General features: G+C 39.3%; 1 protein-coding gene and 1 long non-coding RNA gene across 2 annotated transcripts in view; one reads left to right on the forward strand and one right to left on the reverse strand.

The window, feature by feature from the left end:
* LMAN1 (lectin, mannose binding 1) lies at nt 1-27,016 on the reverse strand. Its single transcript, XM_007129689.1, has 13 exons — nt 26,756-27,016; nt 23,390-23,544; nt 23,199-23,306; nt 22,359-22,420; nt 21,283-21,382; nt 15,475-15,598; nt 13,603-13,661; nt 13,062-13,194; nt 11,207-11,403; nt 11,008-11,078; nt 2,184-2,337; nt 502-623; nt 1-196 (listed from the first exon to the last, which is right to left on the reverse strand). Exons 1-13 carry the CDS (start codon nt 26,991-26,993, stop codon nt 160-162), a joined length of 1,560 nt encoding a protein of 519 aa, XP_007129751.1. The 5' UTR covers nt 26,994-27,016; the 3' UTR covers nt 1-159.
* Nucleotides 26,421-27,367, forward strand: part of LOC102977636 (uncharacterized) — a 57,425-nt gene continuing 56,478 nt past the window's right edge. Inside the window, exon 1 of the long non-coding RNA XR_449383.4 lies at nt 26,421-26,475. This is a non-coding gene — a long non-coding RNA (uncharacterized lncRNA). The remainder of the gene's footprint in view (nt 26,476-27,367) is intronic.

Genomic DNA, 27,367 nt, shown 5'->3' on the forward strand with positions numbered 1-27,367 from the left:
TGGTTGTCTTTTAAGGTTTATTCTTATTCAAGTCAATGTTTAAACAGTTATTTTATACAAAATTTAATAATTTAGACTACGAAGCAATTTAAATACTTAAATTCCCTCAAAAAGACATTTTGTACATACATACATGATGTACACATATGAAAATGGTGGTCAAAAGAATTTTTTGGCAGCTGCTTCTTGCTGAGTCCTACGGAAAAAGAGAACAAAAAACAAAACAAAACAAACTGAAAGAAGTTCTATATACTTTACAGTGGAATGAAACAGGATTGCTTAAAATTAAAAATGCCTTTTGAAGTATGAAGTACATGAAGATAAACATATGTCCTATACATGTACTCCCAGGTGAACTGAAATAGACTAGACATAATATTTGCTTTGTGTGAACCTAATTTTATAGGTATTGAAAGTTCTATTATGGACCTTGATAACTTTATTGAATAGCTCAAGTTAAATAAATACAGAAAAATGTTGGGTCAAATTTTAGAGACTTACCTATACATGATATAACCAATGAATAACACCGTTTGTACCACTACAAATACAACAAAGTGCACCGTAGATAAACACGATGGAAATGGCGGTAGTTCTGGACATTTCAGTCTTTCATTTGATGGCTATAAGGCAAAGAACTTTCTATTACAATTAGTCAAATCAGTATTTTAGAAAAGGAAATAAATGTGAAATCTTTATAAAACTCATGGTTTACTGTATAAACTCAAGTATTTTCATTAATTCATCTCATAATTGCCTTCCACCCTCTTAACTTTCACCACCAAACTTCTTGAAAGAGCAGGCAATGTGGGAAGGCCTCCACTCTTTCACTGTCCCGTCACTAACTCACTGCTGTCTGGCTTCTACCTTCATCACAGTGACAATGATTTTAGTGTCCTTGAAGGTCACAGATCACCAATTCCCTCGACACTCCCAGTTTATACTTGCTGTACTAGAGTCATTATTAATAGCAGCACCCTCGCTCTCAAAAGCGTTCTATTTCAGACAATTACACGGTTGCCCGACCAATGAACTACCTGACAGAGATAATGGCCTTTTCTCAGCGCTCATCCACCCCAATCTCCTAACATCCGACATCACTAATTAGTATTTTGGAAAATGTTTCTTTTCCTATTTCCATGATTATTCATTCTATTCTAAGTAATTAAATACCAGGGACAAAGATTTCATCAAGGTATCCAGACAGAATGGCCTCTAAGGTTAGTTGTTCTCAATATGCTCACACCTATGGGACAAAGGTCCTCTTCACTGTGTATTGATATATACTACCCACAGCATCAACCTGGCCGTTGCAACAAAGGCAAAAGTTGGGGGGTAATAAACTCAAACAGAACTAAGGGAATAGATGATAATGCTTTGGATGGGAGGTAAAATGGTCAATAAGAAAATTATTAAGCTATATTTGAAAAACTGGAAGGGAAGAAGCAAATGCTACAAACATTTGTGAATTTTATAAGGGTTTTCAAAGCCAGTAAGTAAGTTAGGAAAAAACTTAAAAGTTCCAGGGATCTGTCTTCTAAATAATATCTCTTATGCATGTTAAACTTCAAAAATATGCTACCTATTTTTAATATTTATTGCCTATCTGCAAAGATGTAGATGGGACTTACACTGCAAAAAAGACCTAATAAAGTAAATAAAACACAACTTTAAAAAATGAACCAATTAAGACAGGAAAGTAGCTGGAAAAAAACAAAAATCTTGCCTAAAGAAAGCTGCTATCAGTCAGCCAGTTTTAGATCTGCGCTTCCTGAACAGCCTAGACAGAGAAATATGAATTACCTAGTGCCCGTCTAACAAATGGGTGTGTCGAGAGACATTTACCTTGTTCAGAGCCGTTTAAAAGTATCATTACTGATAACAAGAGACATGTTTTTAAAAGAGAACTTATAGAAAAGAACCTAGAACAAAGAAAGTCTGAGATTGTGATGATTCCACTAACTGGAATAGCAATTTATTTTTTTTTAAATTCTATTCAATAGGCTATGGAAGCATGATGTGGAACATGTAGACATCTGAATCATATGGAGTAATTCTACCTTGACTATAAAGGAGGAGCACTGGCATTAATTTAAAAGTTAAAATATTTTCAGTAGAATATGTGGTTTTCCTTTCCAAAAGAAGACTGTGATAATCATAAACTAGAAGAAAAAAGAGCTTACCATATTTCGCTGCACTAAGTTATCTATGTCCCGCTTCACTATGTGGAGGTGCTCTTTGATGTCACTGAAGTGCTGGGTTGTCTCATAAACGCCCCCTGCAGATCCAGGATGCTGTATGCCACTGACCAGTCTGACAGTTTCACTCACGGAATTCCTGAAATAGAAAATCCTTTTACAATGGAATCACTAGAAAGATGATTTTTACAGTCAGAGATTTCAAATGGTTAGATATATTCCTAAGCCCAATGCATCAGATCATTAAAAAAAAAAAAAACAAAGAAAAAAACCCCAGAAACAAAATAAGTATTTTAAAAAATTGTCTTCAAGATTAGAAAATAATTTATAAAAACTAGAATATCATGCCTTTATCTTTCACTAAAGGTTGTCTAACCACAGAGAATAATACTAAATAATTTGTGTTAAAACCAGTATTATAAATGGCTGTTGAATAACATAATGGATGATACTCTTAATGAGCTTAAATCTTTCTAAGTGTTTCATGTTGTGCAGCAAAGGATTAACCCATCAGGCCTGGGCTGCCCAAACCCCGCACGTTCCAAAGGTTTTCAGACCTGGCCCATGACTAGCCCCTGGGAGATAATCTCTATGCCCCTGGAATATCCTGCCTGTTAAGAGTGTCTCTGTCTACCTGGGGCCTCGGTCCGGGCCAACAATACGATTTATGTTGGTTTGCCTGGGGCCTTAGGCTGCAGTACCAGTCTGACCTCTGGGGGGACTGAAGATTGAGTAGTTAGGGTCAGTCATGTGGGTGCTCCATGCCTATGTGACTGACCCCTAATAAAAAAACCCCGACACCAAGGCTTGGGTGAACTTCCCTGGTTGGCAACACTTTGCACATGTTGTCACGCATCACTGCTGAGAGGAATAAACACTGTCCGTGTGACTCCACTGGGAGGGGACACCTGAAAGTTTGTGCCTGGTTTCTCCTTAACTCCACTGTATGCACCTTCTTTCTCTGCTGATTTTATCATATATCCTTTCATTGCAATAAACCATGACTGTGAGTACAGCAGCTTTTCTGAGTCCGGTAAGCACTTCTAGAAGACCACGGAATCTAGAGGCGGTCTCAGGGACTCATAAGACAAATGTATCAATAATTCAATTTCTCTTTACAGTTCTATCAGATGTCCCCTATATACAAACCTAGTGCTTCAACCAGAAACCAACTAAAGAACATCCATCTGTTTCAGATATGAAGGAAAAACTGGTTGTTTGGCGTACTGAGCAGTGGTGTGGTCATCTCCACCACGGTATCGTTTTTGAAGGGTAATTCTGACTTTATACATTTTACCTTACACTCTGACTTCAGAATATAATCCCCATGTAAGATGTGATTCCACTATTCAGATGTAAGATAAAGAGCTCTACCACTGAGTATGCCATTTGGATATGAGTTTGTAAGAATGATAGTGTAAGAGACTACCATTTTTTTTTTTTAAATAATGGCAGAAACGTAACAGGGCTATTTATTAAGAAAGAAAGGTACATATCTGAATTTCAATTTACCTGAAAATATTGCTACTCCCTTTCACCTGTCTTGGCACCTGATGCTCCCTGAGAATATCCTTCACGTAAAGCCTCTGTGTCTGGGATGCTTCTTCTAGTCCTGACCCTTCCCTCCAAGAGGGAGGGTCTAAAATGGAAGGGCCAGTTCAAACGACTGCCTTTCCTCTATACGTTCCTCTCCCTGAAGCTTCCTTGTCAAATGCAACCATTCCCTAAACATCACACATACTTTTCTCCTTTGTATCTGTATACAGTCAGCCCTCCTTTTCTGTGGTTTCCACATCCACGGATTCAACCAACCATAGATCAAAAATATTCAGAAAAAAAAATTCCAGAAAGTTCTCAAAAGCAAAACTTGGGTCTTCCCTGGTGGCGCAGTGGTTGAGAATCCGCCCGCCGATGCAGGGGACACGGGTTCGTCCCCCGGTCCGGGAAGATCCCACATGCCGCGGAGCGGCTGGGCCCGTGAGCCATGGCCGCTGAGCCTGCGCGTCCGGAGCCTGTGCTCCGCAACGGGAGGGGCCACAGCAGTGAGAGGCCCGCGTACCGCAAAAAAAACCAAAACAACCACAAAAACTTGAATTTGCCACACAGACAACTATTTACATTGTACTTACAGCTATTTACAAGAGCAATACATTGTATGAGGTATTACAGGCAATCAAGAGACGGTTTAAAGTATACAGGAGGTTGTAAGCAAATACTATACCATTTTATATAAGGGAATTGAGTACCCCTGGATTTTGGTATCTGCAGGGCCCTGGAACCAATCCCATGGATATGGAGGGAATACTGTATATGGGTTTTCTCCCTCAGAGCATAAGCTACACGAGAACAGTAATGTCTCTGATTTTCTGACAGCCTTCAACAGTTACAGTGCAATTTGGATGAATGAATAAATAAGTTATCTAACTTATTTCCTTGAAGTAAAGTTTAGTTTAAAAAGTATCAATAAAAGTTGGACTTCCCTGGTGGCTCAGTGGTTAAGAATCCGCCTGTCAATGCAGGGGACATGGGTTCAAGCCCTGGTCTGGGAAGATCTCACATGCCACGGAGGAACTAAGCCCGTGCGCCACATCTACTGAGCCTGCACTCTAGAGCCTGCGAGCCACAACTACTGAGCCCATGCGCCACAACTACTGAAGCCCGCGCGCCTACAGCCTGTGCTCCGTGACAAGAAAAGCCACTGCAATGAGAAGCCCGCGCATCGCAGCGAAGAGCAGCCCCCGCTCGCTGCAGCTAGAGAAAGCCATGCGCAGCAACGAAGACCCAACACAGTCAAAAACAAATAAATAAATTTATCAATAAAAGCTTTGCTAGAAGAAAACAACAAAAAAAAGAAACTCAAATATTAAAATTACTTAGAAATAACGGAGTAGGTCAGGCTGAATGTTAAGCATAATAAAAAAATCTTCAAAAATTCTACATGAGTTATACGAGCAATGAAGAGTTAAAAACTTGCTACAAAATATCTCAAGTGCTTTCTGAATAAATGACATCTGTTGATTAAAACTTCTTTGAGTGGCATACATGCTCAAGGAAATTCATGTGAGTCTAAGCTTTTCCACTTAAACCCAAATTAAGAATTATATTCTACTATCTCTAAAATACTTACCAAGAATAAAGCATCCCAGAATATACAACCTTCTCACATATCTGCATTTTAAAATATTGCTTCCAAGAGCATGAACTTGCTTACTTATACATAAATCTCTTTTTAATACACAAAGAATGAGTCATCATTCATTCATTTGCCTGTTGATTCTGCTAACGTTTATTTGCTACATGTTACGAGCCAGGCAATTTTTAGGAATATAAACTGTGCAAGAAAAATATAATTCCTGCCCTGCTGAGACTAATAGACTAGCAGGAAAGCAATGTGATAGAGGCACATCTAGAGTTCTATGAAGAAAGATGCATTTAACTTAGCTGGGCACCCACAGCTGAGTGTTAAAGGATAAAGGAGGGTTCTGTGAGGATGGGATTGTGATGGAAGGAGGGCATATGCAGCTTAGGGAATAGGTCAAGTGAAGAGGGCTGGATAGAACACTAGAGAAAAAATACCTCTTAAGGAATAATGGAAGGATGACCAACAAATGAAGAAAACTAAGAAGAAGCAGAGGCCAAGAACATCAAGAGTAAGTGGTATGCTAGAAGCCTTGGAAAAAAAAATGTCTCAAGATAGAAGGAGTGGGAAAGGTGTCAGTTTCTACAGAAAGTCCAGCAGGATGAGGACTGAAAGGTATTCATTACAGGGCACCACTGACTGCAGAAAGAACAGTTTGGTGCTTTCAGGACAAATTACAGTGGTTTGGAAGCAAAGATAGGCAGTTTGGTCTACTTTTTTAGAAACTCACTAAAAAGGAAGGAAAAAGAGAAGCAATAGTAAAAATAATAGAACGCGTCCATTAAAGGTCTGTTTTGTTTTGATTAGTTTTCAATAATGGAAGAGCACGCCCTTTTGTAGGAGGTGCAAGTTAAAGGTAGAAGACAGAGAGAGGATCACTAAAGAGCAAGGGTCAGAGAAGTAGAAAGAATGGGATCCAGGGCTAAGGACTGGCCTGGACCACAGCTGTGCAGATGGAGACAAGTGTGGGGAGGGAGGGTGCAGCACAAAAGAGGAGGTGAAGGAGGAGACAACGTCATCTCCCAGGAAGAATGTCAATGGCAGGCTGGGTTATGGGGCTTGAAGAGAGTGGTGAAGATCTTGAATGAGAGTAGTGAAGATACAGAATGAATAAAGACACTAAATAGCGTAAATATTGTACTACAGGGACAGGCTGAAGGAACAGAAGATGATAATTAAGAGCAAGATCCCAGAAGAATATGTGAAAATATTCATGTGAAAATGCCTAGCACAGTACCCAGAATGCAATAGGTACTCAAAAAATTTGGTAAAGGTAAACATGAAATGCTAAATGCCGCCTGCTCACCAAAAAGAACTTATTAAAAAAATTACAGCCAATTAACGACACAGCCAACACATACAAATAGCAAAGGTCAAAGAACATTAGTAACCCTGTCCACTGAAAAGGCCCAGAAGCAATGACAATCCAGTAGCACTAAGCACGACACTGTCTTTAAATACCATTTCTCACTAAAAGACCAGGGCTGCAAAGAAAAATGCCTTTGACACGTGTGGGACAGAAATGTACAAGAGAAGCCTGGGAAGTCTTACACCTGAAAGGAAGGAAGCTACCAAAGACTAATGAGGCTGCATCAAAAGGATGCAGAAGCTAACCTGTAGGGACAGCTAGCGCCCAGAGAGGAAACAATCTGAACATCAATTATAAAGACTAATGCAAAACAGCAAAACATGTTAAACTCCACGAGGTGAAAAACAATCAAACTAACATCACCTCTCACTATCTCATCATTTAACCCTGGACACTGCCAGGGGACCAACTCGTTATTCTAAAAAATGATAAAAAAGAATCAAGTATTTATCCTGCCTTTCCTGAACTATTTCAGGATAACATGTAAGTAATCAGAGAAATCCTTTTTAAATGGAGAGGGAATTTCAGAATTAGAGTGTCATCCTTCTTCAACCTCTAAAGAAATGATGGATTTAGGCTACGGCCATCACTGGCTAAAACTTAGGCTGATGGAGGCACTTTATAATGAATGGCTCAGGCTGACAAAATCTGGTTATTAGTAACTGCTGGACTGGGTGATGGGGATCTGAGAGAAGGCCCTTATATTAGCCTCAACTTTTTTGTATGTTTAAAGTTTTCTATAATTAAATAAAAATTGGCAAGGACTTATGGTATGCTAAAAATAGCACCTGAGAGTACAGAGATAATGAGAACTAGTTCTGACTGTTTTCATATCATGATCTTTTTTTTTTTTTTTTTTTTTTTTTTTCCCGGTACGCCGGCCTCTCACTGTTGTGGCCTCTCCCGTTGCGGAGCACAGGCTCCGGACGCGCAGGCTCAGCGGCCATGGCTCATGAGCCCAGCCGCTCTGCGGCATGTGGGATCTTCCCGGACTGGGGCACGAACCTGTGTCCCCTGCATTGGCAGGCGGACTCTCAACCACTGTGCCACCAGGGAAGCCCCATCATATCATGATCTTTTATCATTCAGAGTCTTTTCTCCTCTTTCTGTAAATGAGACAACTGAACTACATGCTTCTGCTAAAAAAAGAATTCTATGATCCCCAAAGAGCCTGAAAATCCACGAAGACACAAACCACCCTTTCTATAAAAGGCAAATATTTCCTATCTCTTTGCATTTTTTTCTGAAGCCTATTCAGAAGAAAAAGCTTTAGAGGACAAATTCAGAAATTTGAGTTCAGTTTTTACATTACTGCATGCATGACATTTGTCCTTCATTAATAAGGGGGAATTTACATGGACTGCTAACTACCCTAAGTAAGTGTCTGCATGGATAATACAACCGGATGGCTAGGCTTTGCTAACCACTAACTGAATCTTAGGATGTTCTAGTATTACTCTTAAGTAAAACAAGCACAAAACAGTATCTAAAGCATGCTACCATTTACAACAGAAAGAAGGAGATGTAAGAAAATACATACGTGGAGAAGAAACAGAGGAAGAACAAACCAGAAATTAATGGGATGAGTTACCAACAGGGGGTGGATGGGAAAGAGCTAGAAAGAAGGAGAGAATGGAAGTGGGGCAGCAGTGATGAAGAGGAAGTGATACCTCAGTAAATATATTCTGGCTCCTAGAACCAGAGCATTCACATCCCCTTCGTATACCCAAAATATAAACAATTAGTCAACCAGGATGTAGGAGAAATGCTAACACTAACAAAAAACCTAACTGTATTATAAATGAATATCATAACCATACTGAAGAGAGTGGGGAAGAAGAGAACTAAACTAACTACCTGGAAGATAGTGTCTGGACTAGATACTGTAAGGCTAGAGGCAAAGGCGCTTTACATAAATCCATCACTATATGTGATTCTCATAGGGATATGGCTTAATAATTTGAAACCACTTTATGTATACTTTATGCACACACTAAAACTATACCAATAAGTAAATACATTATAGGTAAGAACCAGGTTTCTCCCTATTGGAGAAAGAATTTTCAAATAGGGAAAGGAGGAAGGCTAAAATCAGCCCTTCAGTTTTCAGTTCAGTCCAGTCCAACCAAAATCCAAAGTATGTATAATCTTGTGGTTTTTTAAAAATACAAATGTAGAGTAAGGGATACAAAAATATGTGTATATGTGTGGATTAGTATACATTCACATATTCCCTAGACCTGCCCACTGAGAGGGCCTAGAAGCAATGGCACCCCAGTAGTAATGAGCACACCTAGTGCCCAGATCTTGGTTTCTAAATACTTTTCTCCAATAAAAGGAACCAGGGCTCTGAGAAGTGGTTGATTCTAGAGCTGGGGCACGGAAAATACAAGATGAGCTTGAAACATATTACAGTACCAGAAAGTAAAGAAATACTTAAAAAAGATGGGGGTTTGTTGAAAGAACACAGAAGCCAACCTGAAGGAGTTCCTAACGACCAGAGCTGGAACAATTTGAACAACAAAATAAATAATGATAGTACAGGATTATAACCCACAGAATAAATAATCCATGAGTCCACACTGATATAAATAGATTAAATAAATAAATGGGGGAGAAGGAGTAGTGGTCCTTATAGAATGCCAGTAAATAGATATAGAAGGAATGATGGAAATAGAAAAACCAGAATTTGGTAAACACCACATTCTTGTTTCAGATAAAACATCAATGGATGCTAAAATTAGTGAGCCAAAGGTTAAAGTGAAACAGGATATTTACAAAGACTCAAAGTATCCTTCCCCAAATATTTATTAACCACCAAGGGAAGGATAGTAACTTTAAAGTAGAGAAACTGGGAAGAAACAACAATATCCAAGTGATCACAGCCAACATCACCAGTAATCAGACATACCAACATCATGAACATGATGCACTGTTGTATTCTTGTCAAAAATGCAGAACCTCCATCCAATCATGAGTAAATACCAGACAAACCCAAACTGAGGAACCAAATTGGTCCAATGAATTAATCAATGCTCTTGAAAATTGCCATGGTCATGAAAGACAAGGAAATATGAACTATTTCAGACTGCAGAAGTCAAGAGAAATAACTAAATGCAGTGTGCAATACTGGACAGGATCTTAGAACGAAAAAGGCACTGGTAGAAAACTGGTGAAATTTGAGTAGGATCATTAGTTTAGTTAATAGTACTGTACCAATGTTAATTTCTCCATTTTGACAACTGTACTGTGGTTATGTAAGATGTTAACATCGGTGCGGGGGGAAGATAAGTGAGGGATACATGGGATATATGAGGGATATGTCCTTATTTTTTCTTGCAATGTCTAAAGTCTAAAATTAGATCAAAATATTTTTTTAAATGTTATATTGATCTGGTCTGTTTCTAAAACAGTTTAACTATTCATTTAACATCATAAATATTTTAATCATGAGTTTAAAAAACTTGAAGATTTAAAAAAAAAATGCCAAACAGAACAACTGAAAGAAATATAAATTTGCAGTTACACGTTAGGCTGCCTTTAATCTCTAGGTGTTAAATGTTATCACCTTCTGTTTAACCTCATTCGGTTTAATTTTCCAGTCCTAAAGAACTCACCTTAACGTTCTAGTTTGCCAAGGGCTGTACTGGCTGGGGCAGTGCCCTAACGTATTAGCTTATGACATGCGACATGTAGGCTGTTTCTCTGCTTCAGGCATTGAATGCTAATTATCTGATAAGTGAATCCTTTTTAAAAACCTATCATTCAGTGTTCCTAGGACACAGTGTCTCCTCTCTGCAGCAACCCTTTGCCCAGGTTCTCTTAGGGTACAACACAGAATGAAAAAGAGGTAGTCACACATAGCATATTTCCTTCAAGATGGTTTCATTCCATCAAAAAGAAGTTCCGGCATCAGGTATGTTTGTTCTACAGACCTGTAATACTATGCATGATTATTCCTCCAGCTATTTTTCCTAGGATTGCTATGTATTACCCATATTCTTTTTATATTTTAGGAATGCACAAATGCTGTCAAACAACTGTGACAAAACCTATTTTTTTTTAAAAGATGCTAAAGCATCTTTTTCTTTTCTAGCTTGTAACAAATAAAATTTAGACAGCTTTCCTAAATATCAAAAGTCCCCGTATACTTTACATTCCCCTATTTACAAAATAATCTAGAACATGATTCTTACTCATGCTGCAGTCTTACAACAATAATGTGCTTGCATATCTAGAGAAGTCATGAATTTAGGATAAAGGTATCACGCAATACTCAGACATTACTTTTATATACTTACTTCATTTCATTTACTTGTCTCAGAATCTCATGCTGAGTGTTCACGACAGTATCCAGTTCTTGTTGAGTGGTCTGGAGAAAAAACAAAAGATGACCACCCAGCTCAATAATCCCCATTCTACAGAACATACAGCTTTTCTTTTCTACCTCTCCTCCACCAAAGGCGAACTAAGGCATATCTGCATATTTTCAAAGCTCACCTGTCCATGCTGCCCTGGTGGGATTCCTGCTCCTCTTTTAGAGATCTCCTCCGTCAAGGAAGAGACATACCTTCTCTGTTCATCAAGAATCATATCTAACTGTCGGTTCAGCTGCTTGATTTCAAGATGAATACGATTCTGTCCTTCAAAGATTTGTCTCAGCTCACGATCTCCTACACTCTCAAATAATTCATCCGCTGAAATGGAAATTACAAATCAAAATTATTAGAATCACCTACACATAGGTAGTTTTCAAATTACTGTAAGTGACCAAAGCACTAACATATACTAGAATAAGAACATCATCAACACAGTGTTATGATCTCCCCACAGTGTTAAACATGCATGTAATTAATTCAATTGTGATTAAATTACTAATTGTTTTCACCATCTCTGGTGGTTGAATAGTTATTATAAATTAGGTCTGAATTTTTTCACCTAAAAATTATTTTCTCTTTTAAATAGACTGTGTGATTCTATTTACAGGGGCAGGCAGAACTAATCTAATTTCTTAACAGAAATCAGAATAGTGGTTGCCCCTGGAAGGGGGTTGACTTGAAAGAGGTATAAGGAAACTTTCTGGGTTGATAAAAATATTCTATATACTGATCTGAGTGATGGTTAAAGGGGTATACACATTTGTCAAAATTCATCGAACTATTCTCTTAAAATTTATGCATTTTACTTACATAAAAGATTAAGAAATGGAGTTGAGAACAGCTGATTTTCCTTTTATTCCTGACCATGCTGAAATCAGATCGTTTCACTCAAACACTTACTACAATAAGCTTCAGGATATATTCACAAATCATATGTGATGTTTAAAACAAATCCAAGGAAAAAATAAAACTTACCTTTCATTTTTATCTTTATCATTAAATCTGAATCACACTGTTAATCATTTATATTAACACACTACTTAGTTCAAAAGCTAGCTCCAGGCTTTATTAAATATAGCCTTGATCATTTGTGCTCATAAGGAACCGAGATCATAAAAGTTAGCAGATTATATATAGTCCCTCTATTTGGCCTTATCTTGTTTTGTTTTTGACATGTAGCCCATGTAAGTTCTTTTTTTTTTTTTTTTTTTTTTTTTTTTTGCGGTACGCGGGCCTCTCACTGTTGTGGTCTCTCCCGTTGCGGAGCACAGGCTCCAGACGCGCAGGCTCAGCGGCCATGGCTCACGGGCCCAGCAGCTCCACGGCATGTGGGATCCTCCCGGACCGGGGCACGAACCCATGTCCCCTGCATCGGCAGGCGGACTCAACCACTGCACCACCAGGGAAGCCCTAAGTTCTTAATTACATTAGCTTAGACTAATATTTAAAAATTTTCAACCTTTAATGTCCAGAATTCTGTTGAGTAGTAAGAGGAGTAGATAATTACTTCACGTTACTCTTGCAAGTCTTGATAGTTTTCAAGTATTAGCTCTATATTACTAAGGTAATTGTGTGTCCCTAAAAGGAAAGAAATAAACCTTGGACGATTTCATTCAACAAATATTTTCTGAGTCTCAACTACTACGTCAGCACCGCTGTTGTTTTTTTAGGCTTAAGGGACACAGAAGTATACAGAGCAAACAAAGACCCCTGCGCTCACAGAGTTTACACTCCAACAGTTTACTGTCCACATCACCCAGGTACTCCTGACTGCACACTTCACTAAGCGATACTCTTCCCAGTAAAAACATCAATCTCCGAGCCCTTTAAAGACTGAAGATTTGTTTAAAAATTATTTCCCGAAATTACTTGGAACATGTCAGATCAGAGAGCAAAGATAAAATGAATGAAGTGCCGGGTGACACATAAGCGCCACAGCTATTGCTGCAGCGGAGGACAGCTCTGCTCCAACTCACCAGGCTGCCCTTGAAGGTCAGGGTGGTCCTTCTGGAATTCCTCCTTTTTTTTATCCAATTCTTGTTGAAAGTGCTCAAATTCCTCCTGGTACTTTTCTTTTTCTTTTTCAGAAATTTCTTTATCTGGTGTAGGCTTTTTTGGAGTTCAAGAATAGATCATTAAAAAAATTAAAAAGAAAATAATAAACCTCAATATATGTTCTTTTTCTCATTTTAACTACTCTACCACTAGTTGTAAGGTTAATTTACTCTTGCTGCTAATATTACAACAAAAAATAAAAATAGCCACTAGCATTTATTGAGTGCTTGCCTGAGGGCACTGTCTTTAATGTTTACAACGTTAAGGTGGCCAGTACAAACATCTCGGTTTTACCAGTGAAGAAATGGAGCGTTACAGAGGTTAAGTAACTTGTACCAGGTCATAATGGCAATATCTGGCAGAAACAAGATCCAAACCTAAGTCAGTCTTCTCAAGTGTTCAGCTACAAGGCAGTACCACTAAACTACAAATAAACTTTTGGAAAAAAATGAGTATACTTACTGGCTCTTTCCCAGGCTCAGTCAACTGGAAAGTCAGAAAAGAAAGGACATCATGGTCATCTACAAAGTAAAAAAAAAAAAAATCTGAAAAAGTTCTGTAATAGATTATTTTTAGGGTTGTGAATTTACTTTATAGATATCTGTTGCTTTAAAATAATAATCAATAAGGGAAATAAAAATTTGCTCTAATTTGGTAAAGGCAACGGTGCTCTGTGAGCTTAGAGACAAAAATTCATCTGACTTATATTAGAACTAGGTTAGAATTCACTTTTTAAAATTCTAAACCAGAACATTTAGCTGTGTTTAACACGATGGATGTTTAATAAATGTCTGATAAGGGAATGAACAAACAAACGAAGGGTCAAAACAAGCCCAAACTCCTAATTCTGGCACCAAGATCCTCCTTTATTTTATTTATTTATTTATTTATTTATTTATTTTTGTGGTATGTGGGCCTCCCTCTGTTGTGGCCTCTCCCGTCGCGGAGCACAGGCTCCCGGCGCGCAGGCCCAGCGGCCATGGCTCACGGGCCCAGCCGCTCCGCGGCATGTGGGATCTTCCCGGACCGGGGCACGAACCCACGTCCCCTGCATCGGCAGGCGGATTCTCAACCACTGCGCCACCAGGGAAGCCCCGATCCTCCTTTATTTCTACAAATCTCCTTCATGCTCTGCGTCCCAGTCAAGTGAGACCAAATCCTGTTCTTCAGGTATTTCCTGTTCCTGTCTCTGAACCTTTCTTATAGTGCTTACCACTCCCAGACTTACTTTCCTGTTTTAACCATGACACTGCTCTGTCCTGGATTACTGGGACAGTCCTGATTTATCTGTGTTGCCCTGGCATTACTAATAGCATCTCCTGTTACCCCCAAAGCATCTTGATTAGAATATGATTACTTTTCTATATATCATTTATATTTGTTTCCCTCATATGGATTTTATTTCACCTAAAATCGTATTAAAAAATCAAATTAATTTCAAGCTGTTTAAGCTAAAAACAGCTAACAGATCAAACCTCATAACATCGAACTACAATACTCATCCTGGCTAGTGTCACATCCACAAAGTAAGAGAGATGAATTTCCACTGCAGCAATCTCTTTGCTTTCTGCTACTTTTATGGAGATCTAGATATGTAGCCAGATTAAAGAGAAAATTGTAATACCACAGTGTAGGTTAGGTAACATTAGGAGAAGTCATGCAGTGTTAATAGAGCCCTGGACCCAGGAGCCAGAAATCTAAATCAAGTCCTGCCTGGGTCTGATTTATTGGCCATGTGATCTTTAGAAAGTCCTTTAATCCAAGATTTGGCAAAGTCACCTAAAAATCAGGTAAATATGATCTATCCTTTCTCCTTCCCTCCTTGTTCTATTGTGAGGAAAAAATTCACATATTTGAAACTAATAAAAATATTATACAATATGAACACAAGAGATGGTATTAACATCCAATGATAAGTTCATTTATCACCACTCATGGAAAAAAAAAAAGGGTAAGTACGTCTTCTTTAAAGTTTAGCCCCCAATAATATTTCCTCAGGCTACCAAATTCATTTAAATGTGCTGTGACAGCTCTCAGGATCCTAAAACACTTGGCAGTTAACCTTTTAAATACGTCTCCTTCACTATAAAATAGCGCACCCAAACTGACAGTCTAATTTACATAATTGCACGTAGCCCCAGCCAACTGGAAACCTACAGAAAGTAGAGAATCAGCAGTCCCAAGAGACCCAAAAGACTGGCACCCCAGATCGTGGAAGGTTACAACCAGTCTTAAAAGGTTAAAAGCAAACAACGCTACGCATCTCCAAAATATATTATTCCCAATAAAATTCAATTCATAACCTTTCAATATTAAAAGATACCAAGATTTTACCTGCAAGACCTCCAGTTGCAGCAGATATTCCAAAATGCCCCTGTGCAGGGATAATCATATTTTCCACTTTGGTGCAAAATTCATAATCATTTTTATCTGGTGTGAAGCCATTATTGATCATTACCTAGAAAGACAAACTGTAGCTATAGCTTTTAAAAGATCTTGTAAAATGAATCTCAAGTAGTCAGTTTATGACTATTTGATCTTTATATTTGGTCTAATAACCACCAAAAAGCTATCAGCTTCAAATCATTATGCTGTATACCTTAAATTTACAGTGTTGTATGTCAATTACATCTCAATAAAATTGGAAGAAAAAATGAAAATAAAAAAAAATTAAAAAGCTGTAATCCCTTGTCCATTATATACACTCACTTATTTGGTAGCATTATACAATGAGATAGTTCACTTCAGAAAATGGTTTTTGCCCTACTGTGTGTCAAAGGCTTAAAAATAAAAATCTGATAACTTTCCATGAAAATCTTTCTAAAATAGAATGTGGTTCACCTTCTCTAGAGAAAACTTAAGGAACCAACCATGATTAGTTTCTCTGAATGGTTCCTACAGAAGAGGGATCAGGCTTGGTCTGAAACTCCAGTGACAGAGCTACAACGAATAAGTTAAATTGACAATTTTTACTACAGCAAGTTGAGAATTAAACAGGTTGCCTCAGCAAGTAGTGAGTTCCTCTTCATAAAATTAGGGGGGTAACTGGACTGTACTAAGTTAGCAGAGAGTCAGCAAAAGTGACAAGTCACGTAGACAAAAAAAGGCAGAAGATGAAAAAACTAGAAAGGCACATAAGCTTCTACACTGCAGACTGTATTTTTGAAATAATGACCCTACATGTCTTAAACGAACTTTGGGAATCTAAGCAAGCACAGGAATCCACCTGGCACATGAATATTCTTCTCATGAGCCCAGTCAAGCAGTGGTCTGGCCTCTTCAATACCTTTCATTTCCAGCAACCCAAGCACCAGCCCCACCCTAAAGAAGAGCCACTGAGATAGAGTGGAAGCAAAGGGAGCAGGCCCACGGCACCAGAGTAAGGGCACCTCTATCATTACCTCCAGAGGCAAAGTTTCATTAGTGACAGGTAAGATAAAGTCATACAGGTAAAATGTGCCAGTACTTGATCCAAATTTTTAGCAAAAGAGTAAGGGACAGGGCAATATGAAGGGTTAATCTCTATATAATGTAGGATGGCAACACGGAAACTCCTACCAATTTTTAAAAAATCACCTGCCATTTATTGACTAATATTAATATTTCTGTCTCCTCTGCTCAGTAATGTTCCTATTTGAGTTTATAGCATGTACAACTGATTCTCCTACAGTCTTTCAAATCGCCAATCAGTAAGACATTTGCCTTTGAGAGATAAAAAAAGAAGTGTTAAGTTAATCATATTCTAAAATTAATACTAAGAACTTTCAACTGTTCAATATTTTTTCCTTGAGCCCTAAGAAATTGAAAATCCATCAGAAGTATTTACTATCCAGTTCTAATTCTTTAAACAAACACAAAAAAGGTACAATATATTCACTGCACGATGAGTTTGGAGGAACCTTAGGGCTGTGACTGCACAGGTACAACATATCCACTGATTAATACCAGTAACGCTTCTTTGAGATTACTGATAACATCCCTTATTCATCTTACGGTTTCGACCCGTTGTTAAATGCCATGCTTGCAGTATTTAAAATCTTGTTTTGGAATTCCCTGGCGGTCCAGTGGTCAGGACTCCATGCTTTCACTGCTGAGGGCGTGGGTTTGATCCCTGGTCGGGGGAGCTAAGATCCCACATGCCACATGGCGTGGCCAAAAAAAAAAAGTGTATAATATCTTGTTTTGACATATTTCCTCCACTAACAGCATTTCTTTTTCCCCTTACTTTGTTTTTCCCTCCAAAGCTCAAACAACTGGGAGCTAAAGATGTAAGTACATCTAATAAACATTTCTTGAGCACTAAACACGGGCACAACATTAGGGGCTACGAGGAATGTAGGATGTAGCGCCTGCACTGAGATGTGTACAGTCCTACTGATGAGAAAAGAGAGATGAACCATAATTAAGTAGCAAGTCAAGACAACATATTTTAAAGGGCAAATAGGCACCAGAGGAAAAAAAACCACTTAGAGTTTAAGAGAGACAGATCATTACGAGCTGATGTTTGGGAAATCTGATGGAAAGGGATCCTGAACTAGTATGTTCAAGAATGAGCACGACGCTGCCAGGTAGAGAGCAAGGGGAGAGCATTACAGGAAGGGACAGCAGATGCAGCAAGCACTCAAAGGCCAGGGCCGTTAAGCCACAACCAGATGTCCTGCCAAGTCTCTCTAAAATGTATTCTTCAGAACACTGGCTCTATAGACATTCACAGATACCAAGTGAAAAGAGAATTCCATGGCCCAGTAAGCCTAAAGAATGAGGGGTTTAATAAAGGTTCTCTATTTTGGGACTTCCCAGCGTCTTTAACGTGCTTGTATGCACAGACCTCCCAATCTCATCCGACCACGGAACTCTTTTTGGGGTTCTGCAGGATTACTGTTTTGCGAACTGCTGGTAGGGCTGACGGCCTCACTGCGTGGGGCCGTGTAGGCAGCCTCCCTGTGATCTGCGTACTCAGGTGCGTGTCTGTACTCGCCATGGTTGGTATCTGGATTCTGCCACATGAAGGTAAGCGTGACCTACTGATGCCCCTGATGAAACTGTACAGGATGTATAATAATTCCAGCGGAACTCAAATCCAAGTTAGTCATAATAGACTGGACAGTGCCTCTATTCTGAGGTCTCTAAATTAGTTTGGAATTTAAGACTGAGCCAATACAAAGTTCTCCAAATAACTGTCTTTTTCAGAGTTTATACGAAGGAGTGCAAGGCTGGCTCATGATTTAGGGAAAAGAAAAACGTATACAAGATATTCTTTACTTATAAGCATTATATAACCAGGTATTGACGGCATCGTTAAAAATGCAATGTTCACATGGTATTAGTGACCTTAGTTATTATAACTGCCTGCTGGGTATATCCACCTAACCTAAATATTAACCCAAACTCAACTGGTCTACAACTAAACTCCTTACCAACTGTCTGCCTTCCCACTCCTCCCTCAAACACAAAGAAACGTGCTGCTTTTTGGCTAGTTAATGGTACCATTTAGTTGAACACTGGCCAGAAATTCAGGAACTATCTTTGACTCCAAAACTATATTCACTCTCCCAGCCCCAAGCCAACTGGTACTAAGTTCTGTAGTCTCCACCTCCTAATCATCTCTTCTCTTTCCTCTACCCTCGTTCAGACCACAAGTGGAGTCTTGCTGCTAAAACAGTGCTGGGTTCAAATCACAGTTCTGTTACTTACGTGGTAAGACACTGTCCAAGTTACTTAAACTCTCCCATATTCAATTTCCCCATTTATAAAATGGGGATGCCTTCCCCATAGGGCTGTTGGAATACATGAGAAATATGTGCAAATGATATATCTGATAAGGGGCTAATATCCAAAATATACAAAGAACTCATACAAGTCACCATCAGAAAAGCAAACCACCAGATTAAAAAATGGGCAGAGGACCTGAATAGACACTTGTCCAAAGACACACAGATGGCCAACAGGTACATGAAAAGATGCTCCACATCACTAATCACCAGGGAAATGCAAATCAAAACCACAATGAGACGTCACCTCACACCTGTTCAGAATGGCTATTATCTAAAAGACAACAAATAACAGATGCTGGTGAGGGTGTGGAGAAAAGGGAACCCTTGTGCACTGTTGGCGGGAATGTAAACTGGTACAACCACTATGGAAAGCAGCATGGAGACTGTTTCTCAAAAAATTTAAAACAGAACTACCATAGGATCTAGCAACTCCACTCCAGGGTATTTATCCAAAGAAAATGAAAACACTACTGAGAAAACATATAGGCACCCCTACGTTCACTGCAGCATTATTTACAATAGCCAACATATGGAAGCAACCTAAGTGCCCACCAACAGGTGAATGGATAAAGATGTAGTACACATATACAACAGAAAATTCCTCAGCCATAAAGAGACTGAAATCTTGCCATTTGCAACAACATGGATGGACCTAGAGGGTGTTATGCTAAGTGAAGTAAGTCAGACAGAGAAAGACAAGTACTGTTATGATTTCACTTATATGTGGAATCTAAAAAACAAATGAACAAACAGAACAAAACAGAGTCATAGACACAGAGAACAAACAGGTGGTTGCCAGAGGGGAGGGAATTGGCAGGGAGGAGAGAAATAGGTGAGAGAGAGTAAGAGGTACAACCTTCCAGTTGCAAAATAAATGAGTCACAGGTATGAAATGTACAGTGTAGGGAAATCAGCCAATAATTATGAAATATCTTTTACGGTGATAGATAACTTATCACGGTGGTCATTTTGAAATGTACAGAAATAGTGAATCACTACATTGTATACCAGGAACTAACATAGTGTTATAGGTCAATTTTACTTGAAAAACAAACAAACAAACAAACAAACTTACAACACTAGATATGTGGATACCAGTAGTAGGGGATGGGGGTGGGGGAATTGGATGAAGACAGTCAAAAGGGATAAACTTCCAGTTATAAGATAAATAAGTACTAGGGATGTAATGTACAACATGGTAAGTATAATCAACACTGCCGTCTTACATATGAAAATGGTTAAAAGAGTAAATCCTAAGAGTTCTTATCAGAAGGAAAAAAAAAGTTTGACATTACTATTTTAGTTTTTAAATTTTATTTTTCATGTGCAGTTTTATTTCAGTTTGGAAATCATGCACGAAATATGATCTAATATAAAAATTCTAATCTGAAATTTTTTTTTCTATTTCTTTAATTCTCTATATGAGATGATGGATGTTCATTAAACTTGTTGTGGTCATCATTTCACGATGTATGCAAGTCAAATCATTATGCTGTACACCTTACGCTTCTACAGTGCTGTATGTCAATTATATCTCAATAAAACTGGAAGAAAAAAGAAAAAATGAGAAACTGCACGTAAAGTACCAAGTACAGGTCATGGCTCATTTACAGCAAGGAGGCTAAAATCATCCTATTTTTTGCTCCTTTCACAAATAGCATTATAAAAACACCGCTGCCGAAGTCATCTTCCTCAATTGTAAACCTGATCATTTCACATTCCTGCTTAAAACTCTGTAAACTGTTCCTTACAGGATAAACTACACAGAGGCCTGCGAGACTTGTTACTGCCAACCTTTCAACCTCACTCTCCAAATCTCCTCTATCCTCCAGCCATACCAAATACTTGCCTTTCCCAAATCTTTCAACAGTCCCAATGCCTGTTTTCTCTGCCTGGAATATGCACCCCATCTAGGAAACTTCTGCTTCTCCTTCAAGGTGCAGCTCAACTCTGAGAAACTGTTCCTGACTTTCACCTCTCCAGCCTGGCAGAGTTACAGGATTCTAACCTCCTGATCCCTTAAATTTATCACACAGCATACTAACGTTACATAAGCATAATGTTACATAATGTCATCTCCATTAGACAAGCCCTTTGGAGAAAATGACCTTTGTCTTATTCATATTTGTGTGGCACACGGTAGAATGCCTAAACATTCACCGACTAAACACAAACCTACTGGCAAATGTGACAACACATGACCACTTACACCAAGCTCTGCAGCCACTTCCGCTCTCTCAGAGTAACACTGATGAGTATGCAAACAATATCCAAATGTAAAATGCATTGAATTTCTATCAAAGATTCAGAATGAGAAGTCATACCAGAATACTGTTCATTTGATTATCTCTAAATGCATGTTACTTACTGTCAATGTTTTCTGGTAATACGTAATCTTTGCCCGGACAGGATAGGGTTTATTACGAAAGTCCCTTTGGCAACTTGCTAAAGCTTGATTAGCACCATCACTATAGTGTGAGGGAAAGGAAGACAAACAAGAAACTTAAAGCTTCTCGATATGTTAAAAACTCACTATTTAAAATGATTAATGTCCAGAAAGGTCAAAACAAAATCAAGTTATGACAAAGCTTGGGATATTTGAAGTCGTTTATGCAGAAAACACCAAGTTGACACATGAGTTCTTCAGGACTCTGGATAACAAAAGGAGCCAATGTTACCACGGCAGGCAGCCGGCAAGGGGAAGGGATACTCTTCCTCTCCACTAGACTAGGGCAGGGTCAGAGTCACATACGGTGCTTTCAAAAACGCAGATTCCTAGATCCCACCCTCAACCAGCTGAAGCAGAATCACAAGGAGGAGGCTTGGACCTCTTGTTTAAATAGCTCAATGGGTGGTCATGATGAACTACCAGAGTTACAAATCACTAAGGTAGGAAAGTAATTTTTCTTACAGTTCACTGACTGGCTAAAAGGTAATCCCCCCAACAAACATGCGAAAATTAAAAATGTACATACCTGATTCATACACATTATAAATATACTAAACACCTGGAAGTTTTGTGGCCCACTGAGAATCTTTTCAATACAGCAATACAAAGGCTGAATGACATGGCACACACTGCTTAGTCATTAGGTTGGTTAAGGCTCTGAACTTTATTTTTTAAAGATCCCTCTTAATAAAGATGAAAAAACATGACTATTGTTATCACTGAGAGCCAGGAATGTTTTATCAGCCTTTAAAGGTACTATTTAATTTCAGGTTACCTACAACACATTTTTATGTTTGAAATCTAGGTGGTCCGCAGAAAGAACTTTAAAACAAAACCAAATTAAGATAAGACCTTTCCACTAAGCTACAAAAAACATCTCAGGGAAAAGAATAATCTTACTTCATCTGGAAAATGTTCAGATATGAAACAATATATTTTATAAGGTTTCTAAAAAGAAGCTGAAATCAGGAATAATGTCAAAAATATACACTTACTTTTGATGGTCATATTGGATTTGTCCATTGTTGCCTATAATCACTATTGCAGGATTATTTTTCTATAAATAAAGAGAATGTATTTGTTTTAAAGTCCTTAGATCAAAGAAGTATAGATCATTCTGGGCGTGCTATAAGTTCTCTTACACGTCTAAACTCCTAGGACGCTGTGAGCTTGGGACTGGTGTGGGACTTTCGGGAGCTCAGTAACAGGAGGACTAACACGGCCTCAGCATTCAAGGAGCTCAATGTTAAAGCTCTCCTTTAAATTGCTAATCATGACCTCGGATAATCAGCGGACAAACTACTGACTGAAACAATGATCATCAGTCTTAGGGCTGCTAAAGCACAAGTTAATGTTTCCAATTCATAAGTACATTTTGCTCTTAACTGTTTTAGAGAAATCGGCTGATCAAAACGTGTGATTAACATATATGAAAATATATCAACATGTGAGTTAGCAGTAGTTATGCACATATTTTCATGAAAACAAACAGTAATAATCTTCTAAACACTACTGGTCTCACCACCTACATCTACATGACTCATGCTGACCCATCAAAGTTATTAAGCATAAACAGGGTGATGGGGAGGTGAGTACTGAAAAGTTCTCAGACCTGAGGTTCCACTGTTACCTCAAGTTGGTAGATGACAAGTCATGAACTCCTAGCTTTAAATTTATAAATTCCCAGCTATATAAAGACTCATCACACTTAAAATACAGTTTGAGGAGTCCTCTACTATTAAACTGACAAAAGTGTTAAATAAGCGATATTGTTCACAGCCTAACTTTGTTAGCAAATATATTAAAATGGGTAACAGTCCTGAAAACAAATATACCTTTCCATCATTGTCAAAAGAATCAAAAAATATTCCAACACCATTCCACATATCAGCTGATCCAAACACAGGACCCTCCAAGCCTTGATTTTCTGTATACCAAATTGCCTGTAAATACATAACACGGGACATTTAGAGACTAGTGGTATATGCATTTATACAAATTTTCCAAGTTAAAGAAATTACCGTACCAGGCCATCAGCTCCAATTCGACCTCTTCCAGTCACTCGAAATGTCACCTCAACTTCCCAGTTCTCAAAGGCTGCTCTTGTCTTTGTCCACACCGATCCTCTTTGGCTTTTTAAAGATGGTGCTATTCGAATTTGATCTGAACTTGGAATAGCATCTAGAATAGAAATCAAGGAAGAAAAGTTATCACCACCAAACTGTTACATATACCTACTGAGACCTAAGTTTAACTCAGTTACCTGTACAGTAATTTTGTTAGGAAAAAATTTCATGTTGACAGTTTCAGCTTTTTAATTTTAACGGGTTTTGATACCCCCCCTATCTTTTGAAGAGTGCAATATCTCTGCAAAAAAAATTAAAGCTGCAACCAAACACTAAAAATTCAAGGGGCAGCAGGGAGGAAATTACAGCTTGAAAGGCAAATCAACTATTTAATTCTCATGATACTCTTTTTCAAATACCTGAAAATTTTGCATATTTTCTTTTTTAAAACTGCGATTTTTTTTTTTTTTTACCAGTTTACAAATGTTAGAAAGCTCAAACAGTGTGAAAAGAACATACCACTAGGAATCAAGAGACTTATTCCTAGTCTCAGTTCAGCTGTGTGACTTTGAGCAAATAATTCCCTTACTCTCTAGGGCTCACCATATGTTCACCTGTAAAATGAAGGGGCTGGGCTCAATCACTTATATACACCCTAAAAGTTATATGCAAAATTTTGAGCATATATACATTCTTCTAGGGAGAGGGTCAATCAACTGAATTTCAAGTCAATCATCAGTTCTTCAGCATCAGGAGATTCTCAGAGAGAACAGTGATCCCCCAAACGATGGTCTGCATCTCCATTCACTTACTAGCTGTTTGATCGTAGGCAAGTTACTCCATTTCTCTAACAACCTCATAGGCATATACGTGCTTATATAAGTGCATATAAATATTTCAATAAATGTTAGCTGTTCCTATTATTGGACTAGGTAATTATTAAAGCACCTATGAGGTCTAAATTTGAACAATTCTGGCACACCTTTTCAGATATTAACCAGTTCTGACATTCCGACGTCCACGCTGGGACATAACTGTATTGTCTCTTTACAGGTAGGAAAAATTGACTAAAAGACAAGTTGAGATATTTTAGTAAGTTCAGCCACTATTTGTCACCATCACTTTCAAACACTTAAAGGTTTGGGGCAGTCATCACAGGAAAAGCACTGGACATAGAAATCCGAAGATTTGAGTACTCTTCTACTGACACTATCTATGTAACCTTTTCCAAGAACCTTACCCTTTCTGAACATCAGTTTTTTTCACCTATAAAACAGATAACACCCGCCTTGCCTATCAAGGATCTAATCAGAGAGTGAAGAAGGTGAAAGAGCTCTGAGAGCTATAAAGGCTTACAAATTGCTGTTATCATTTTTGCCCTTATGGACCCAAGGATGTGTACTGACAGTACAAAAGAACATGAGAGTTAAGAAAAAGAAACACCATAGATTTGGTCTTAATTTGCGGATGATGTAAGGGGACACGTTTAAACTAAATCTTAAAAATGTCTCTATTTGAAAAAATTGTTTTAAATAATGGATCTCAGGGCAAAATGAAAGGGGAAAAAATGATCAGTGGAGTTAAGAAAGCTGTGAGACTAAAAATTACATTGATAATGAAAGCAAGGGATACCCATAAGCAGTGATTCCCAGAGTCAACAGACAGAAAAGTCACTAGCTAAAATTCTAATCTCTTTATCTCAAATTCAGTCTAGCCATACAACTTTCATTCACCCAGGTACATTATCTGACATTTCTGCAGCAGAAAAGCTTAGCTGGTTATAGGTTCTGAAAAGAAAGTCAATGTGACTAATTTAAGTAGTTGATTAACATTCCTAATTGGCTGATGTATGTGGTGTGAGCGTGAGAAAAAGAAGAGCACGCCGGCAATGGAGAAATGCAGAAGCGAAAAAATGTCAACACATTTACCACCACTATTGAAAAATTCATCATCATTCCAAGAAAAGAAACAAAAATCCCCCAAACCTGTGTTTGGTACACCTGCATCGTCTTTGTGTATTAAAACAATGCTACCTTGATAACAGTTGCCCAGCTACATACCCTTGATGAGTGGGCATATGATAAATGTCTGCTGAGTAACAAAATGCACTCTACTTCAAGTATTTAATGACTTGGTCATTAAGTCAAATTGAAATTTATGCCTTTTAATTATACATTAAATTCAGTGAAATAGCACTTCCTAAAAGTGTGCTTCCTATTCAGCAACTACTTTCTAGAAATGGAACATTTTGTTTCAAGCACTCGACAATCTACAACGATGTATACAAACCTTACATAAATGATTGCTTAATAAAACATAAAGATGGAATTCAAACTGCCAGTGCTTCTTACCCCAGATAAAGGCATTTGCCACTTGTTTCAAAGGTTGCATCTGATGGTCACTGAACAGAGTTTACAGCATGCCAAGAGCTACGGCTGATTCCTTAGTCAGAGGTGACACATCAGCACTAAAGTACAGATATGTTTTCTTTCACATGTGTAAATACCTAGCAAGGCTCTCTTACCCACTAACAGTGCTTAACAGTGCCAAACACATAAAATCAATAACACACGGAGCACAGGTTATTTCAATTCGCCCCCCGGCAAAAAAACTAAAAACAAAACACCTGTATATATAATGCTATTCTTAGCTTCAAGTTCTCCATCAATAACCCCCCATCCCTTCGTCTACTAAATAACGCAACAAGTGTGACTATTAAATTACCTACTGAGTTAATTAAAACGATCAAAGACCACACCAAGTCACTGAGAAAGGCAAACTTAACGTACAGTTCCAAGAGGGTGAGAAGAATGTCCTCTGACATAAAGACTTAAACATTATTCTAAAGCCAACACATGCCACCTCTGAAGCCGTCAGGGGGCATCGGGTACAAACTGGAGCATTACCCACTGCTAACACCGGAGGAGAAAAAGCAGGGGAGGGCCGAGGGGGAGCGGGAAAGAAGGTGGAGGGCTGCCAGACCAGATCTCAGGTTCGGAGGAGACGTGGCGCTGGGGTGAGACGTGATGCCCAGAAGCGATCTCAAGTGAGTACTTGGAAGTGCGGGAACTAACGAAAAACCTCTAGCCCCAAACGGAAAGAACAGACAACGTCAAAGAAGGGAGGAGGAAGGTCGGGTGGAGAGAATGTGGGAAAGACTCGGGGACTGGCGGAGGGAACCTTGCGGACCGGAGCCGGCGTGCAGGCGAGGCTGCTGAGAAAGGTCCCCTCCACCGCGCATACGGGGTGCAGCGGGGAGAGGGTGAAGAGGAGGAGGCTCAAGGCGGGGAGGGGACCCGGGCCCCCCGACCTCTGCCCTGGCTTACTCCCCGCGTGGGCCCAGAAGGGCACGGTCCCGTCGCTCTGCACCAGGTGCGGTCCCTTGAAGCTGTATTTGTACTCGAAACGCCGATGTGGCTGCGCGCCTGGGGTGCCCGTGGCGCCGGCAGCTGCCGGGTGGCCTCCCACGCCGTCGCCCCCGACGAAACGACAGAGCGACAGCAGCAAAGCGCAGCACAGCGGCCGAGCTCCGGCCCGGGGACCGCTCTGCCTGGATCCCGCCATCTTGGATTCTGGGAAACGGGAGGCCGGCGGAAGGAGGAGGGGGCGGGCGCTGCCGCAGGCCAACAGGGCGCTCCATGATTGGCGGAGCCCGGGGGACCCCGAGGGCAAGGGTGAGCTCCGCCCCCAGCCTCCACGGTCCAGGAGGCTGCTGGACCCTGAGCATCTGTGGGCGGGGCCTGGGGCGGCAAGGTCCGCCCGCTCCTCCTATCCTCTCCCAGGGCGGGAAAGGGACTGCAACATACCCTTCCCACCTGATGTGGAGTGTTGGAGGAGCTAGACCCGAAGGCCAGGAGCTTCCTCCTGCCTCTTAACATACTTTAGAATTCTCGAGCCCTGACATGGAAGCAACCTAAGTGTCCATCGACAGATGAATG

Source organism: Physeter macrocephalus, chromosome 19 (genome assembly GCF_002837175.3).
Source record: "Physeter macrocephalus isolate SW-GA chromosome 19, ASM283717v5, whole genome shotgun sequence".
Taxonomy (NCBI): domain Eukaryota; kingdom Metazoa; phylum Chordata; class Mammalia; order Artiodactyla; family Physeteridae; genus Physeter; species Physeter macrocephalus.

Coding starts and splice junctions, on each gene's coding strand:
- LMAN1 (XM_007129689.1), bottom strand. CDS start 26,993: ATGGCGGGATCCAGGCAGAGCGGTCCCCGGGCCGGAGCTCGGCCGCTG. Junction 22,421..23,198: donor CTTTTGACAATGATGGAAAG/GTATATTTGTTT, acceptor CTTTATTTATAG/AAAAATAATCCTGCAATAGT. Junction 197..501: donor ATTGGTTATATCATGTATAG/GTAAGTCTCTAA, acceptor CTTTTTCCGTAG/GACTCAGCAAGAAGCAGCTG.